The sequence below is a fragment of the Haemorhous mexicanus genome, chromosome 27 (genome assembly GCF_027477595.1).
Source record: "Haemorhous mexicanus isolate bHaeMex1 chromosome 27, bHaeMex1.pri, whole genome shotgun sequence".
In the NCBI taxonomy this organism is placed as follows: Eukaryota; Metazoa; Chordata; class Aves; order Passeriformes; family Fringillidae; genus Haemorhous; species Haemorhous mexicanus.
Window position 1 is genome coordinate 6545539 of NC_082367.1, and position 17298 is coordinate 6562836.

Consider the following 17298-nt stretch of genomic DNA (forward strand, 5'->3'; position numbering starts at 1 on the left):
GAGAGCTGTTAAATCCTTCCTGTGACCGGGAGTCAAAAGTCTGAAGGCTGAGCCACACATCTGCTCACCAGCCTGGAAACATCCTAAATTTAAAGCTCAGCTGCACTGTGAGCTCCCAGAATCTCAGCCCTCTGAGCTCCCATCACCTGCTCTGCTTTCAGCCCAGGATTTTAACCCAAATCCCCACTTTCCACTAGAATTTCAGCCAAGATGAAGCTGTATTTCCACTCAAGAAGAGCTGCTGAGAGCTTTGCAGCAAAAGAAGACAAGTGGCAGAAAGGGGAATGGCTTTACACTGAGTAGGTTTAGATAGGATTTTAGAAGAAATTCCTCCCCGTGAGGGTGGTGAGGCCCTGCTGAGCTTTCACCCACCAAGAGCCCCAAGTCCTCCTCCCCAGGGCTGCTGTCCTCCACCCCCAGCCCTGCTTGTGCCACCCCCTGTTCTCTCCTGGCTCTCTGCACACCCGGGGTGGCCTCGGGCCCGGTGGGGTAACTCAGCCCGCCTGGATAAAACAAATCATCAGCTCAATAAGCACCGGGCAATTAGTGCCATTAGCAATGCCACCAGCTCCCTGGGCGTTCGTGGGGGCGGGGGCCCGGCCCCTCCCGGCTGAGCTCAGCTCTGACGTGGGCCCTGCTGAGGATGCTCTTACTCACACTGTGCCCTCCTCACGTCATGGAGCAGCAGCACCCTGCCCAAAGGAGCAGCTTGGCTCCGAAGGCTCCCCCGTTCTCTGGAAGGGCACGTTCCCAAACCCCGGAGCTGCTGGTGCTGGCAGCAGCCCCCGCTGGGAGAAGGTGACACACGCTCGCCAACCCTCCCTGTCCCCCCAGGGAAGGGCTGGGTCTGCCCTGCCCTCCCACCGTCCTCAGCTCGGGGTTTTCAGTCTCTGATCTCAGCTGGAGCACCCCCGGGCAGAGCAGCACCTCTGGAGGGACTGGTTCCTGCCGAGCCCTGGCAGCAAACCCCTCGGGAAGGGGGTCCCAGCCTGGGGGCTCAGCCTGGCCGCGGAGCCGGCCAGGGCTGGGGGAAGGAGGAGCAGAGCAGGAACCGGCCGGACTCGTTACACCGGTGACACTCGGGAAGGGTGACGGTGAGTGGCACGCTAACCATCGTGTCCAGTCCCTAAGGAATGCACCCAGGATCCGCCAGGGGAGCAGTCCTGGTGAGTCACGGCACGGACACGCGGATTTAGCCGGGATTTCAGCCCAAGCCTCCTCTAATTGCATATTAGTAGAGGGATGCTTAAAGTAATCAGCTGTTCCAGCCACGCCGGCACGGGGGGAAGGGAGGAGGGCTGGAGGGGTGTCCGTACCTCCAGCCCCTCCTGGATTACAAGGCACAAATATAGGGCACACAAACAGCCCCGGAGCGCTGCCTTCCCCTTTGAAGGCAGGGTGACACTGCTCCGGCCGAGGCCGGGCTTTGATAGCCGCGAGATAAGGAGGGTAAACACGCCGTGGTGGTGGAGAGAGCAAGGATCAACCAGCCCAGGCAGCCGGGGCTGCGTCCTGTCCCCTGTCCCCATCCTGTGCAAAGGGAGGCTGGGAACGGCCCGGCAGTGGGAAAGGAGCGAGCAGCTGGCAGTGAAAATGTGAGCTCTGCGCTGGCAGTGAAAATGTGAGCTCTGCGCTGGCAGTGAAAATGTGAGCTCTGTGCTGGCAGAAAATGCGAGTTCTCACCTGCACAGGGAGAGATAACACATCTCACACCGCCCTGCGCCTCCCCGGGCGCCGCTCCAGCCTCTGCCCGCTCCAGCCCTCATCCATCCCGGGAATGTCACTGTTTCCCAGCCCTCATCCCTCCCGGGAATGTCACTGTTTCCCAGCCCTCATCCCTCCCGGGAATGTCACTGTTTCCCAGCCCTCATCCATCCCGGGAATGTCACTGTTTCCCCCTGGCATCCCGCTGGTGGGACGGGCAGGGTTTGGGGTGCAGGGAGCAAGGACACCCCGTCCTTGGCCTCCCTCGGCTCCCTTGTGCAACACCTCCAGGCTGCGGTGACAAGGCAATTGATTTCTTTTCCTCCTTTCCTCAGGAAACGCCTCTGCCCTGGCTGTCAGTCATTCCCCTGAGCACCTCGGGATGCCAGCGGAGGATTTCAATCAAATTTGTCAGAGCCATCGTGTTTCCACAAGCTGGAATGTGTGTCCGGGCCCGGGGATCCGCCCAGGTGAGGGAGCAGCAAACCAGCAGCACCTCCCAGCCCAGCAGCAGCTCGGGCACGTGTGGCTCATTCCCAGAGAAAAGGAGCAGGGAAGAGCAGGCAGCCGGGAGAGTGGGGCAAGCTGGAATGCTGTGGAGCAGGCAGGAGGCTCTGCAGGAGCTGATCTGCTCTTGGGGTGGCTCAGGAGGGATGGGAATGCCTGGCCTGCTCATTCCAGGCTGGATCCAAGAGGCCAGAGGTGAGAGAAGGTGGTTGTCAGGGAAATCAGGGAGCTGTTAGCCAAGAAGTCTGTGGCAACCTGTGTTTAGAGCTGAACAGAACAAATGCTCCATGTACAGAGGGAAAAAAAGCTTTTTAAAGGTTCCTCTGCCTGTGCACACAAAAGGTTCTGCACCCAGGGGTGCTGGGCACTGGAACAGGCTCCCCAGGGAACTCACAGCACCGAGTCTGCCAGAGGTCAGGAAGGGTTTGACAACTCTCAGAAGCACACTTGGGGTTGTCCTTGATGCTCTGCGTGGCTCCTTGCCAAGCCAGGGTATTCCACAGTTCCAGCAGGAGCTCAAACCCTCCTTGGAGCAGAGAAGGCTGAGCCTGGTCCTGCAGCAGGGCCGGGAGATGGGATCAGAGTCTGGGACAGAGCAGAATCCTCACCCTGTGCCAGCCCTGTGCCAGGCATTGGGGCTGTGCCATGCTGGGGCAGACAGGCAGAGGGGCTGTGCCAGCCCCGGGCAGCTCAGCCCGGCCCGGGAGCCCTCGGGGAAGGGACACATCAATGGAGCGTTTGTCCCGTGCTCGGCAGCCCCGAGCGCGGCTATAAATGGCCAGGGGAGCCACACAGACAGGCTGTTCTCTCCTCTGCTGCAGCCCCAGGAGCAGCCTTCACACCCGGGACGAGGAGGAGGAGGAGGGCAGCCAGGGAGAAACACTGGCACGCTGCAAGGAAAAGCTCACTAGGGAGAGAAAATGGGATGGAAACGCCGTGCTGGGTCTAGCGAGCCGCCTGCACGGAGCTGGTGCCACCCCGGGCAGCGGGCCAGGCTGGAGGCAGCAGGGCTGCAGCAAGATGCTTCTTGCATGCCGGAGTCAAGACAAATTCCTGCCGTTTCAGTGAGCTTGGAGCACGGCCAGGTGTCCTTCCAGGAGAAAAAGCTGCAGCTGCAAAAGCCGCAGGCAGCCCCAGGAGCGCTCCTGCTCTGCAAGGCTGGGTGGTTTTGGATGCTCCTGCAGCAGGCACAGCCCTGTGCAGAGGGGCTGTGGGCACGTGCAGCACCGTGCCACTGTGCCACCATCCCTGCTCCCAGCACCAGTTACGAGCTGGGCACTGCCCAGGCCGCGGGGCTGAACTTGGGGACTGTATTTCCAGCCCTGAAGGAACAGCCACCCCTGTCCCCAGAGCCAGGCTGAGGGGAGCACTGCAGCAGCACCTGAGCCTGCATTTCACCCAGCACAGCCTCAGGCACAGCCTGACTGATCCATCACCCCTCTGCTCAAAGAGGGAAATAATGACAGACTACAGGCTCTGAGAAAATATACAGGGGTTTTTTTTATTTGACAATTAACAAAAGAGGGATGGGAATCTGGGCTGTAAACATTGATAGCTCCTTTCTGATCACAACGAGTACTTTCCACCAACATCCCTTTGTATGCTCTGATCCACCCAACAATGCCCAGCCGACTCTGTCAGGGCTTTTGCTGCTCTGCTCAGGGTCACAAATCCAGAGGCAGCTTATTCACCACACACCCACAGCAGGACAGCCACCCACACAGGAGACAGCTGAGGGACTGAGACACTTCAGAGCTGCTTCCCTACATGAGACACGCTTGCAAAAGGCAGGAGATCATGCTGGGTTTGGGCCAGAAGGAGGGAAACATCTCTAAACCCAGCAGGTCTGCAGAGAAATGAGCCCTGCAAAAGGCAGAGCCTGCCCAGGCAGGGACAGGGACTGTGACAGTGCCAGCCCAGCAAGAACACCCCAGCCCTGCTGTCAGAGGGAAGCTTTGGCCCGGACCGTGAAGATTTGGAGATGCAGAGCCAGCGAGTCTGTCCCAAAGAGGGACTGGCACATCGTCAGCTCCATTGTTGCAGTGGAACCAGAACTGCCTGGAGCTTGACAGGGGGAAGTGAAACCTCATCGTGGGCTGGAGGGCAGCCAGGGCTGGAGGAGCTGCACCCAGGGGCCAGCCCTGCCCGCCGCAGCACACGGCTTGTCCCGGGACAGAGCCCTCCCCAGCACACGGCTCGTCCCGGGACAGAGCCCTCCCCAGCACACGGCTTGTCCCGGGACAGAGCCCTCCCCAGCTCGCGGCTCGTCCCGGGACAGAGCCCTCCCCAGCGCCCGGCTCGTCCCGGGACAGAGCCCTCCCCAGCACACGGCTTGTCCCGGGACAGAGCCCTCCCCAGCTCGCGGCTCGTCCCGGGACAGAGCCCTCCCCAGCTCGCGGCTCGTCCCGAGACAGAGCCCTCCCCAGGGCACGGCTCTTCCCGGGACAGAGCCCTCCCCAGCGCACAGCTTATCCCAGGACAGAGCCCTCCCCAGAGCGCGGCTTGTCCCGGGACAGAGCCCTCCCCAGCACACGGCTCGTCCCGGGACAGAGCCCTCCCCAGCACACGGCTCGTCCCGGGACAGAGCCCTCCCCAGCACACGGCTCGTCCCGGGACAGAGCCCTCCCCAGCACACGGCTCGTCCCGGGACAGAGCCCTCCCCAGAGCACGGCTCTTCCCGGGACAGAGCCCTCCCCAGCACACGGCTTTTCCCGGGACAGAGCCCTCCCCAGCACACGGCTCGTCCCGGGACAGAGCCCTCCCCAGAGCACGGCTCTTCCCGGGACAGAGCCCTCCCCAGCACACGGCTCATCCCGGGACAGAGCCCTCCCCAGCGCACGGTTCGTCCCGGGACAGAGCCCTCCCCAGCCTCAGCCTCTCCTCCTCCAGGAGGAAGCAGCCTGCAGGTGGGTCAGCCACGCACCAGAACCAGCCCAAGGGCTTCAGGCACCTCTTGGGGATGGGGAGGCAGCAGGGAGGTCCTGGTGCCACCCCCACCACGGGCACCAGCTGCCACCCCAGCCACCCTCCCCCTGCAGCAAGAGGGAAAGGCAAATGCACAACTCCAAAGAACAGTGTTCAACACAGAAACCTCCCCCAGCTGCAGGAGGGACCTGGCAGCAGCCACAGCACTTCTCAGGGCACAGAGCTGCTCTGGACTCGGGCAGATCCCGACCAGGGGCTCAGCCTGTCCCTTTCCAGGTGCCCAGCTGGTTCTGAGCCTGGCTTTTGGTGGGAACAGGGTCAGGTCATCTCCTTGTCACACAACCCGGATGGACAAGCAAATAAAAATAATCCAACACATTTGAATACACTGTATTTATTCGTAACAGATTCTAAAGAATCTAGTGAGTCTATGTCAAGCCCATTGCATGACAAGTGATACAGGTGTAGGAAAAAAAAAGACATTTAAAACAAACAACGAAAAAAAAGAAATCAAGTGCCATTCAAGCTACTGGAATCTTCCAATTGCCCCCCCACAGGAGGCAGCACAGTATCACTGCAAGGTCTAGAAAAATTCAGGTTCAAGCCACTCTCAAGAGTCCCACCACACACACTCCATAAATCCAAAGTGCAATCTCAATGGTAGGTCACCCTGTCGAGCTATTGGCTGTGGGGATCTGTTTGGACACCTCAAAGGGAAGGAGGGAATCTCAGTTCAGTGTGTCTGTGGGCAGGAGCAGCCTGTAAAAAACATGCTACATGGCATCTATGTTCCATTTCAAATGCAAGGAAAAAATAAACCTCATCTTCCTCGAAGCCACGGGAGTGGCACAGTCGGGCTCCCAAGAGCAGCCCTAAACCAGTTTGACCTTGCATGGGAAATCCCAAGCCCCCAGCACAGGGATGAGGCTCTGGGGAGTTGGGGACTGCCACGAAGGCTGAGCTGAGCTCAGGAGGCAGCTCAGACCTGCAACAAGCACCGGGTCAGAGCCACTCCCGCAGCTCCGGGCGCAGGGAGCAGAGCTGGGCCAGCTCCAGCTGATGCCAAGGGGAAGAGCCACCCCCACCCCCCTGACTCCCCATTGCCCCCACCCCAAAAAAGGTACCAATCTGGCTATACACATTCCAAGGATCTAGTCTTTATTTCAGTCTGCCCGGCTAGTACAGTTTTGTCACAAAAACAAAAAAACCAAAAAACCACAAGTTAGTAAAGGTACTGGAGTAGGTCAGCCTGGAGGCAGCACCGGGAAGCCGTGCTGGTGTTCCCGAGCAGCATCCCTAGGGAATGCCTGCTGCCTGCCCACTGAAACCTGAGACCTCTGGGGCACGGCAGCCCAGGCACCTCCGTGAAAAACTTCTGTGCTCTGGACACTCAACAGCTTCAAAGCCACACTGGACTGAGAGAGCCAAACCCTCCAAACACCAAAGGGTCTGCTTAGAAGACATTTTTTCCCTAAGGCCAACAAACCTCCCCCCTTCCGCCCCCAGGCTCCATTTCTAGCTAGAGAATGAATTTCAAATGCCATCAGTGGCTCCCACAGGGAATCACAGCTGGGAATGGGCTGCTTTGGAGACAGGACCTGCCCAAGGGATCATCTCCAGCATGAAGAGGTCTGTCCACCTCCCTCCACAGTGACAGCTGGAAATGACTGAAAAGTGACCTGGATGGTTTGTGCTTCAAAGGACAAGCCTCACCTTCCCCATGGCCCAGCTGGCCTGTGGCTTTGTGCATTAAAACCACACTGCATGTCAAAAAAAAAAAAAATTAAAAAAAAATCGGAAGAGCAGCATTTCAAATTCCCCTAGAAAAAACAGGATTAGGTATGGCAGCCTGGGGCAGGCTCCTGGACAAATCATCTGCCTCACTATATTTTGGCACTGCAGACTTGGGAGCTTGAAGAAATCCAAGTGTAGGTCCCTGCTGCTTTTTTCCAGCAAGCCCTGCACAGCATTTTCCACCATGCACTCCCCCCTCCCCAGTGCTCCCAGTTTCAGGCATGTCCAACCCCCCGGGCTGGGCAGCCCCACTTTGGCAGCTCTTGGCTCCAGCTGGTCCTTCACAGGCAGCAAGTCATGCCCAAACCCCTCAGCCACACAGAACCTGCTCTGGCCTCAGCCAGGATAAGAAATGATCTTGTGACCCTCCCCACCCACGACAGAAACATTTTCCTCTTCAGACATCCCCCACTCAAGCTCTGGGCCATCAGCCCCCACAGAAAATAATAAAGGTTTACAGTACAGTTGTGTTTATATTGTTACAGGCACTTAAACAGGATTCTTTGGTCCTTCAAAGGAATTAGCCACCCTGGCTTCTCTCGGCAGAAACCACAAGTTTGCACACCCATAACACCTCCTGCACTAAAAAAAAAAAACCACAATTCAGATCCATTTCAGGGCAGTGCAGCTCTACCTTAGCGTAATTCTACAGTCTCCCCTCACGCGCCCCACCCACCCCATCGCCTCCACAATTCCATAAGGAGCCATTTCCATAACACTGCACTTCCCCTCACAGTGTACAGCAGACAAGGCTCGTCCCAACCATCCCAGGAACGAGACACTCAAGCAAGAGTCCAGGAAGTTTCCTTTCGTTGCAGTTCTAGGAAGGTTGGTAGGTTTCATTTTGTTCCCCCTCCCCACCCCCCAAGGCAAGGAAATACCTTGGAGGACAGACCCTGGAGTTTGTCCTGGCTCAGTTACAGGGAAGCCACGTGGGGTAAGACTGATTGCAAGGCAGGAAGGGCTGCACGTGGGTCACGTAGTAGTTGAAGTTTATTTCACTGACATAAGGGGCTGGCTGGTAGAAGCAGGTAACGTTTGTGACCGTGGGGATGATGTTCTGCTCAGCCAGGACCCTCACGGCCAGCATGGCAATGAGGTTCAGGGTCTGCCTCCTCTCGTGTCCCATGAGGCAGACCGTGCTCTCGTTGACCACCCTGTGCAGGGTCATCAAATAGTCATATCTGTTGCTCTCCATGCCCACAAAGTGGCTCTGCAGGTAACACTCCAGCTTCCTCAGCTGCTCGCCGATGTCAGAGAAGTCTATGAAGAACCTGGAGCACATGTACCTCTGCAGGGCCTTCATATCCACCTCGGACTTGGGCTTGAAGCCCCGGACCAGGAGGTTGCAGTACTTGAGGAGCCCCCCGCCGCGGATCTCCTCGGGGTTGCGCGTGGCGATGACGCGGTGCCGCAGGTGCTCCATGGCCTCCTCGAAGTCCCCGTACATGCTCTCCCCGGTCACCGTGGGGTGGAAGTTCTCGGCCATGGGGTTCTCCGAGCACTCCCCGAAGAGCAGGAGCGAGTCCAGGATGATCTGGAAGGAGTCCACGCTGAACTCGAACTGGCGCCGCAGCGAGTCCACGAACTTGAGCTCCACGTTCTTGCCGCTGTTGTTGGAGAGCGAGATGAGGCTCCAGCGGTCGGTCTCGTTGCACACCTTCACCAGCTTCTGCACATAGGCCTCCTTCAGGGTCATGGGCGTGATCTTGTCCTTGTTGACTCCTTCGGGGAGGAAGTCCAGCAGGCAATCCATGACCACATCTTTAACCAGCTGGAAAACGTCCTCGGTCTTCAGATCCACCCCGAAAATGAGGTCCAGGTCCTTGTAGCCCAAGCCGCTGTCCTGGTGTAGGACGTGGCTGGCTGCTGAGCCGTTCAGCCTGACGTTGTGCACTGGGATCCCCTTCTTCTCCAGGCGGCTGCGGACAACCTGAGACAGAGACAGAGTCAGTGAGGGGCAGGAGGGAGCTCTGGGGGCAGCAGGAGCACTCCCAGTGCTTCCATGGGTCACTCCAGTGCAAGACAGTAAAATAAAAAGCTAATCCATTGGAAAAAGGTCACTTTGGAAAGCATCCCGAGTCCTGCCAGCAGCTGGGGGTGCCTCTCCTTCACTTATTCCCTGCCATTAGAGATCTGACTGCACACAATCAGCTCTTCTGCTTCCAGTGCAGGGTCTGCTCTCCCTGCCTTCCCCACTCCGGCCTGGAGAGCCTTCCTGACCCCATTTTTGGGGTGGTCTCTGTCCTCTACATCCCCTCCCAGCTCCAGTGACCAAGCCAAGACCAGTCGACCCCAAGGTGACCCCAAAGAGGAGGTGGCAGCACAGTCTGCAGCAGTCCCTGTGGATTTAATCAGGGTGGCTCACTCCTTTTAGCCATCCCTTTGGCCTGTCAAGATTCATTAAAGGCAAATCAAGATGCCAGAGCAGCTCAAAAGCCCCAGTCAGGCGTATGCAAGTTCATGTCCCAACTAGTAAGTGTATCCTAACAATTTCCAGTGTGTCAGAGCTTCGTGCTGAGCTTGGCGTGCTATCAAGCACAAGAGGCAGCTTTCATCTTACGGGTGTTACTCCGGTGATTTTAAAGCTGCCTGCTCAGTCCTGGCACACCCAGCAGCCCCTCCAAAGCTTTGTTCATTTACTGGGAAGCTGAATCACCTGCCTGATTACTTAACAAGCAGGAGGCTAAAATAACCCCCAAGACCATAAAATAAACTATCTGGACACCAGCTTATAATTTGAGTTTAACTCAGCTCAAAGATCCTGGGAAGATTAGGTTTGCACCTTCCAGCAGAAGCTCTTCCCACGTCTCGTCCTCTCGTCCTGCTTTCATGTTCCCCTCCAGCCATCTCCCATTTTCCTGGGAGTCCCAACCAGCCAGCCTAGAGCAAGGCCATGGCTTGAAAGAGCCGAAGCGTGGGACACAAATGGACAAATTGGATCATCAAGAGCCAGTCTGACTGGGCCCTTCGGCCCTGTGAGCCTGCCCTAGTTTGAGAGGCCCCACAAACTCTGCATTCTGGCTGCCCAAAACGTGAATTTCAATTCCAGGCCGCACCACAAGGGCCAAAGCTGCCCCGGGCCTGAGCAGTGCTGGGGGAGACCAGAAGCGTTGCAGATCTGATCCCAGCAGCACTAAAACTGCCCCTCAGTGGGTCTTGTTTAGCAGGAAGAACACACAAAAGGTCAGGGACTGCAGCATGGAACCCTCAGTGACAGTGCCAAGGGCCACCAGCAAGCTCTGCTGCCTTCCCAAAAACATCCCAGAACAAAGCCACTGCTGTCTGCACACCTGGGAGGCTGTCAAGGCTCACAAGGCAGCTTCCCTGGTGGTGCTTCCCCTCTCTCCCTACATGAGCCACCCCTGCTGGGCTGGAAACACAGCCGGGCTCCTCGCCAAGCCTGTGGTGACTGTCACATGCCAGGCAACAGTGAACCAGGGGCTGCTCACCCTGGGAGCCCAGGCCACACCAGCCCAGCCAGAGCAAGAAGCTGTTTTCCAGGGCAGGCAGTTTGAAAAGATGGATCTGCTCCTCAAAGACACACAGGGCTGCTGCCCCAAAGTGAGCAAACATCACCCAGGGGAGCTGCTGGCCCGTCCCTGCTGCCAGCTGGAGTCACTCACCCAGGGCACGGCTCCAGCCCTGCTCGTGCAGTCAGAGGCTGCTCCCAGGCTCAGAGACACAAGATATAGGTCACAAAGTCTTAGATGCAGAGCTGGGCCCAGTGCTTGGAGAAGATCTCGTTCCAGATTAATTTCCTAACCCCAAAGAACATCTGCTTAACCCCTTTCTGGGCAGGCTCAGGACCTGCAGCGTTCCAGGCCCACAGCCTCCAAGCTTACTCAAGCTCCCCAGGATGTCTGTGTGAGATATATTCAGAAAACAGGGAAAAGACCCAATTGCTCCAGTGTCATCTCAAACCATCCCAGGAGTCTCCAACCTGCCGAGCAGCAGGGAGCAGAGCACTTTGCCATTCCCTGGGAGCTTCCACCCACCAGCCCTCACCTGGGGCTCATTCCCCCTGGCTGCTGGCAGTGGGTTCAGGGCTGAGTTTTCCCCCAGAGGGTTGGATATTTCCAGGGTTAGGCAGCTGCTGACCTGCTTCCCAAAACAGCAGCTCACCTTCCGTGTGGTTGGGATAATTGACTGTGACAGCCAGGCAGGAGCAAATCCTGCTGCGTCCTGACCTGCGCCTCACAGCTCCCTCAACAACAACAACAGGATAAATAACTGCCTTTTGGGTTACTTGTTCCAGCTTAGTCAGCCCTAAACACAGGCTCTGCCAGCACGGCCGGGCACAATTACAGCCCTCAGCTATCCCGTGCTGGAGGCTGCTGCTGGCAGCATCCTCTGGGCAGCTCCGTGAGCTGCTGCAGGGTTTGGGGCTGCCCCAGCCAGGGCAGCCTCCTGCCTGCAGCTCTCACAACCTGCCACTCCGCCCAAAGCAGCCAAACCCAGCGCTGCTGCCCCCGACAGCAACTCGAGGAATCCCAGACCAGCCTTTCAAATGTCACCTTTCCGTCTCCCAGGCTTAACTCTGACTATTTCTCAAGCAGCTGAGGCTCCAAAATCCCGGTTATTGTGAAAGCCGGATGGGTCTTAGCGCCGTGAATAGGCTTTTTAATTAGAAGCCAACATGCCCGATTTTACATTTGATGAGTCATTACTGAGGAATGAAGTCGCCTCCCAAATATGAATATGCATCAGCTCATTCGAGCTACATTGTTGGTTTAATATTAAACACAGTTATTACTTGATGGTTAAACTAAGAGAAGCTCGTGAACAAGCCGAAGTCTCGGGCAGGCTCTGGAGAATTCAGCCAGGGGCGCCCAGAAATCAAAGGACATGGACATTTGATCTGGCCTTTGAATTAATAACTCTGCCGCTTCCAACACGAGCCCAACATGTCCACCAGCACGAAGCCATTTCGTAGAAGCAGCTCCAAAAAAAGCCACTTTTGCCCTGCCACACATTTCACTGCTTTTAAGGACAATAAATTAATTCAAAAAGAGCAGGAACAGGGCAAGAGGGGAGGAAGCTAAGCAGGATCTATGGCACAAGCTGCAGGGATGGGGTGAGCTGCTCAGGAGAGTAATTCCAGCTTTAGGCATTCCTGCTGCGGCTGCTGGCCGGGGCCAGCCCCACCGGAGTGGAACTGAGCACACAGCACCCCCGGGATGATGGGGGCCAGTCCCCTCAGAACTTTTAACTCCCCCTGGAGCAGCCAGGCCAGGGCAGACAGGCCGCAGAGCAAGCTGCTCTCCTGGAAGGTGTCCCCGCCCATGGCGGAGATGCTTTTCCCGAATTCCAAGCCTGGCAGGAGTCGAGCAGCATTCGGACACTGCTTTGGGGCACTCAGCGGGACCTCTGGGCTGTCCCGTGCAGAGCCGTGCCGGGCTCCCTGCCGTCCCTCAGCCGAGGCCATTTCCCGACGCTCATTTAAGGTCCCTTCCAGCCCGACCCGTCCAGCGGCTCCGCGCTCCCCGGGCCCCGCACGGGCCGTGGGAGGAGGCCGAGGTGCCCGGCCGGGCTGGCTAGGGGCCCGCCGGGCCGGTTATCGCCGCCTCAGCACTTTTATTTTCTGCCTGACCCCCGCCGGAGCGGGGCAGAGTCCAGCGGGGCCCGGAGCCCGCCGCGCGGCCCCTCAGCCCCGCGGCCCCTCAGCCCCCTCAGCCCCGCGGCCCCCTCAGCCCCGCGGCCCCCTCAGCCCCGCGGCCCCCTCAGCCCCGCGGCCCCTCAGCCCCCTCAGCCGCGCGGCCCCTCACCTGCACGATGGTGCGCGGCCGCACCGACAGCGTGGGGAAGTTGCCGCGGCCGTGGATGGGCACGGCCTCGCCCAGGATCTGGTCCAGCCGCTGCACCTGCTCCCACGTCAGGACGCTGAAGCGGCTCCCGTGCTGCTCCTCGCCGCCCGGAGCGGGCCCCGCCGCCGCCTCCAGCATCGCCCCCGCCGCCGCCGGAGCCGCTCGCCCGGAAACCGCCCGGAAACCCGCCGGAAGTGCCGGTGCGGGGGGGAGCGGGAGGAAAATTTAAAAGTAGGGGGAAAAGCAAAAAAACAAAACAAAAACCAACCCCCCGAGTGGCGCCGGCGAGGGGCGGCTGCGCGGGGCGCGGCGGGAGAGCGGTCGGTGCCCGCAGGGATTCGCACAGAACCGGCCCCGGCCGCCCCCCGCCCGCCACCGGCTCCGCCGAGCGCTGCGCCCGCCCGCGCCGCGCCGCGCCTTTTATTGACCCGCGCCGCGCCCCATTGGCCCGGACCCCCGCCAATCCCGGCCCGAGCCCGTGCCCAGGGGGAGGAGAGCGGCTGGACCGGGGCCAATCGAAGCGGCGATGAGGGGAAGGAGGCGGGGCGAGAGGCGGGGCGGGCCCGGGGCAGCCCCGCCCCCGCGGCGCGCGGGAATCCCGGCCGTGATTGGCGGGGCGGGCGCGCGCCCGGGGACACGATGGGGGACAGGGACAGGGACAGGGACACGGAGGGGGACAGGGACACGGAGGGGGACAGGGACAGGGACAGGGACAGGGACAGGGACAGGGACAGGGACAGGGACAGCCCCGGTGACACGGTGGGGGACTGGGACAGAGACAGCCCCGGGGACACGGGGGGGACAGGGACAGGGACTGCCCCGGGGACACGGGGGGGACAGGGACAGCCCCGGGTGGCACCGGGGGACAGGGACAGCCCTGGCTGGCACGGGCTATCCCTGGTGCGTCCTGTGGGGCCTTGGTGTCCCACTGAGTCACCTCGTGCCACACCAGTACCCTCTGATGTCCTGTTGGTTCCCTTTGGTGCCCTTTGGTATGCCCTTGGTACCCCACTGATACCCCCTGATGCCCCTGATGCCCCATGACCCGGTGCCCTGGGGATGCCCCATTTGTACCCCGGTGCCCCAGGGATGCCCTGTGATCTGATGCTCCATTGATGCCCATCCATGCCCTGCAGGCTGGTGCCCCATTGATCCTCCTGGAGTGATGCCCACAGTGTGACACCCCACAGACACCCCGTGGTCGGTCACTGCACAGCTCAGTGTCCCCATCCTGACACGCCCAGCTCCCCCTGACGCTTGTCCCTGGCCAAAAGGGCCCCCATGTGCCAGCTCTGGAGACTCGGGGTCCCACCCTGGGCTGATGGAACTCCAGGAGCTCAGACCCAGCCCCTGAATCCCAGAGCGTGGCCCAGCTCCCAGCTGAGCCACCACCTCTCCCTGAGGCCAGATGTGTCCCCAGCCTCTGACCAGCCATTTCCTTTCATCCCAGCAGTCCCCATCCCTCTGCAGCGCTCATTTCTCGCCGCCTTTCACCCTGCAGACATTTCCAGCGGGGCCCTCCCTCCCTGCCCAGCTGCTGCCCCGCGGCCCTGGGGAGGGACAGAGTGACTCCGGCTCCTCACCTGCACGGCCACTCCCATTGCCCGGCTCCTGCTCGCAGCTGGGATCCCTCCTGGGAAGCCCAGAGCCCCGCTAGGAGCTGAGCCAGTGCGGAGGGTGTTCTACACCCTCGCAGGGTTTGATTGCAAGAACTCCCCTGAAAACTCCCGAAGATCCATCCTGGGACTTTCCCCCTCAGGGAAGGCACTGCAGAGCTCTTCCAAGATGCAAAGTCTGTCTTGGAAGATCTGCCACATCCCAGGGGTTGGCTGCTGGAAGCTGGAGCTGGCTGCAAAAGAGGAACTGGGGGAATTGGGGTGCTCAGGAGCATCCACCGCCAGGGTTGGAGGGGAGAGAAGGGAAGGGGAGCCCTGATTCCCTCTGAAATCCTCCCCATTCCCTGATGCACTGACAGCCAGAGGGGCTCCGGGGGTTGTGGTCCCCATTGGGATGCTGCTCCTGCTGCTCCCTGGCTCCCACCCGGGTGACTCCACCAGGCTTCTCCACCGGGATGAAAAGCTGCTCCCGGGGGCTCCCCGTGAGGCTCCCAGCTGGGGCACAGGACAAGGGCAGCCCTGCTGGAAAGGGATTTTCCGAGGAACTTGATTAAAAATCAGGCAGCTGCCTCTCGTTGCAAAACCCTTTCGACGTTGCTGGCGAAAGAGCTGGATCGGGGAGGGTTTCCCAAGAGGCTGAAATGGCCAAATGGCTTTGGGGAGGGGTCCATCCACCGGGGGATGCAGCAGGAGGAAGGGCTGATGGGGGCTGAGCGCCCCAGGGGCCCGGGGGAGCCAGGCAGGGACAGGGGGCTGCAGATCCCTCTGGGATGAGCTGCGCTGGACTGGTGCTGCCCGGGCCCAGGGACACCGGTGCTGCTGGCTCCGGAGAAGACCCCGGCCCGCTGCGGGGAGCCGAGGCGCTCGGCCGGCCCGGCGGAGCCGCTCGGTGCCGTCCGTCCCCGGGCGATGGCACCCGGGCCGTTCGCTTCCCGCTCTGCAAGGGCCAGCCCGGCCTTTATTCGTCTGTTTCGCCGGCAATTAAAGAATAATCTTCGTCTTGGGGTGAAACGCGGGCCGATCCTGCCTCCCGGGGGTGGCACGGCGGTGGCGGAGCCCCTTTGGGCACGCGGGGGTGGGACAGGGGCTGGGCGGGGGGCGGCAGCCGCGACCCCCCGGCCCCGCGGGTCTGGGGTCCGCAGCTCCCCGGACCCCGCTCCGTCCCCCGGGGATCGGCCCGGCGTCAGCGGGGGAGGAGAGGGGACAGCCCGGGGCCGGGGGCACGGGAAGGAGCGCGGGGGGCAGCGGGGGAACCCCCTCCCCTGAGCGGAGCCCCTCGGGGCGCTGGGGACCCTGGGCAGCCCCGGGCAGCGGGAACTGGGGCACAGGAGCTGGGAGCGGCCGGGACTGGGGCAGTGGGTGAAAATCTCTCCAGCCTGCAGGGAAGGGACCTCGGGGACTCCGTGACGCGCGTGGGACGGCTCCGTCCCACTCGGCATTAAGCAGGGCGTGTGCCACCTCCCTGAGCAAGCAGAGGGACCCAGCCCTGCTCCCGGAGCCACCAACGTCACGCAGCCGCCCCGGGGGAGCCGCACGGTGCGGGCACGCCGGTGCCCCGCTCCCACGGCAGCGCCACCGCGCTCACGTCAGCCGTGGGCTGGCCCTGTCCCCGTGCCCGCGGCAGCTGTCACCAGGCGGGCAGCGCTGTGCGTGGCTGCCCCACGCAGGCACAGACTGTCCCCACGCGGGCACAAACTGTCCCCACGCGGGCACAAACTGTCCCCACGCGGGCACAAACTGTCCCCACGCAGGCACAGACTGTCCTCAGGCAGGCACAAACTGTCCCCACGCGGGCACAAACTGTCCCCACGCGGGCACAAACTGTCCCCACGCAGGCACAGACTGTCCTCAGGCAGGCACAAACTGTCCCCACGCGGGCACAAACTGTCCCCACGCGGGCACAGACTGTCTCCAGGCAGAGTCCAGCCAGCCCCCTGCACAAAAGCCACCGTCCCTGGCCAAACACCCGCTGTCCCCGGCACAGCTGCTGCTGTCCCCACTCTCGTCACCGTCCCCACGCCCACGCTGCCATCCCCACGCACATGCCCGTGTCCACGTGCCCCTGTGGGTTTAGGAGGTGGAGTCTGTCTCCGTGGCCTTGTCCAAATCCTCCCTGGGCAAACACAGTTCCTGGACTCCTCCCAGGCACTCGAGCTCGCTGTCCAGCCCCGCTCACTCCCGCACAGCCCCTCCCAGAGGTGCCACCGCTCCTCGCTGGCCTCCCTGGGGCAGTGCCACCTCTCCAAAGAGGCGTTTTCCCCGTGCTGGCCACAGCAAGGCTGCATGTGGCATTAGGGGCGTTGTGAGCACCCACTGCATGGCATGAGGGCTGTCACTCTGCTGCCACTCTCTGATCTCAGCCCGGCGTCCCTGTGTCACCACCCTGGACCCCCAGACTCGGCCACATCCCATCCTGGAAGGGATGATGAGTGGTGCTGCCGGAGAGGGGCCACCCGGGAGGGCCTGGGATGAAAGGGAGCGCAGGGTGTCATTACTGCAGGTGACACAGAGCTCGGGAATGGCACCTGTCACCTCCCCTGCCTGCTGCAAAATGCTGCCTGGGGAGTGGGGGGGACACGGCAGCGCCGGGCTCTGGGGACAGGGACACAGCAGCAACGTGGGCCCAGCGCTGATGTGCCCTCCCGTGAATCTCCCCCGGGGTGTCACTGGCTGGGGACATCCCTGTCCCCTGGCAGCATGAGCTGTGTGTCCCCAGGCTCGGCGGCTTCCCGGTGACACCACGTGCTGTTTTTCTTGGCATGACTTGTGTCTTTCCAGCCCTGGCAGGGGATGACCCATCTGGGTGCCACTAATTGGGGCCTGGCAGGGAGCACAGCTGCTCCCTTCGCTTCGGGTTCTTGGGCCCCGGGTGACACCTGAGTGCCCTGCAGGTGGTGGCAGCTCCAGGACACCCTCGCTGTGCCCTCTCCTCTGGGGACAGCCGG

The 17298-nt window shown here is 60.9% G+C and overlaps 1 protein-coding gene and 1 long non-coding RNA gene across 2 annotated transcripts; one reads left to right on the forward strand and one right to left on the reverse strand.

The window, feature by feature from the left end:
- Positions 1–673: 673 nt before the first annotated feature.
- Positions 674–4590, forward strand: LOC132338894 (uncharacterized). Its single transcript, XR_009489557.1, has 3 exons — positions 674–1166; positions 2040–2174; positions 3033–4590. It is a non-coding gene; the product is annotated as an uncharacterized LOC132338894 (long non-coding RNA).
- Positions 4591–6273: 1683 nt separating this feature from the next.
- Positions 6274–13120, reverse strand: TENT5B (terminal nucleotidyltransferase 5B). Its single transcript, XM_059868688.1, has 2 exons — positions 12699–13120; positions 6274–8863 (listed from the first exon to the last, which is right to left on the reverse strand). Exons 1-2 carry the CDS (start codon positions 12873–12875, stop codon positions 7844–7846), a joined length of 1197 nt encoding a protein of 398 aa, XP_059724671.1. The 5' UTR covers positions 12876–13120; the 3' UTR covers positions 6274–7843.
- Between the last annotated feature and the right edge of the window lie 4178 nt (positions 13121–17298).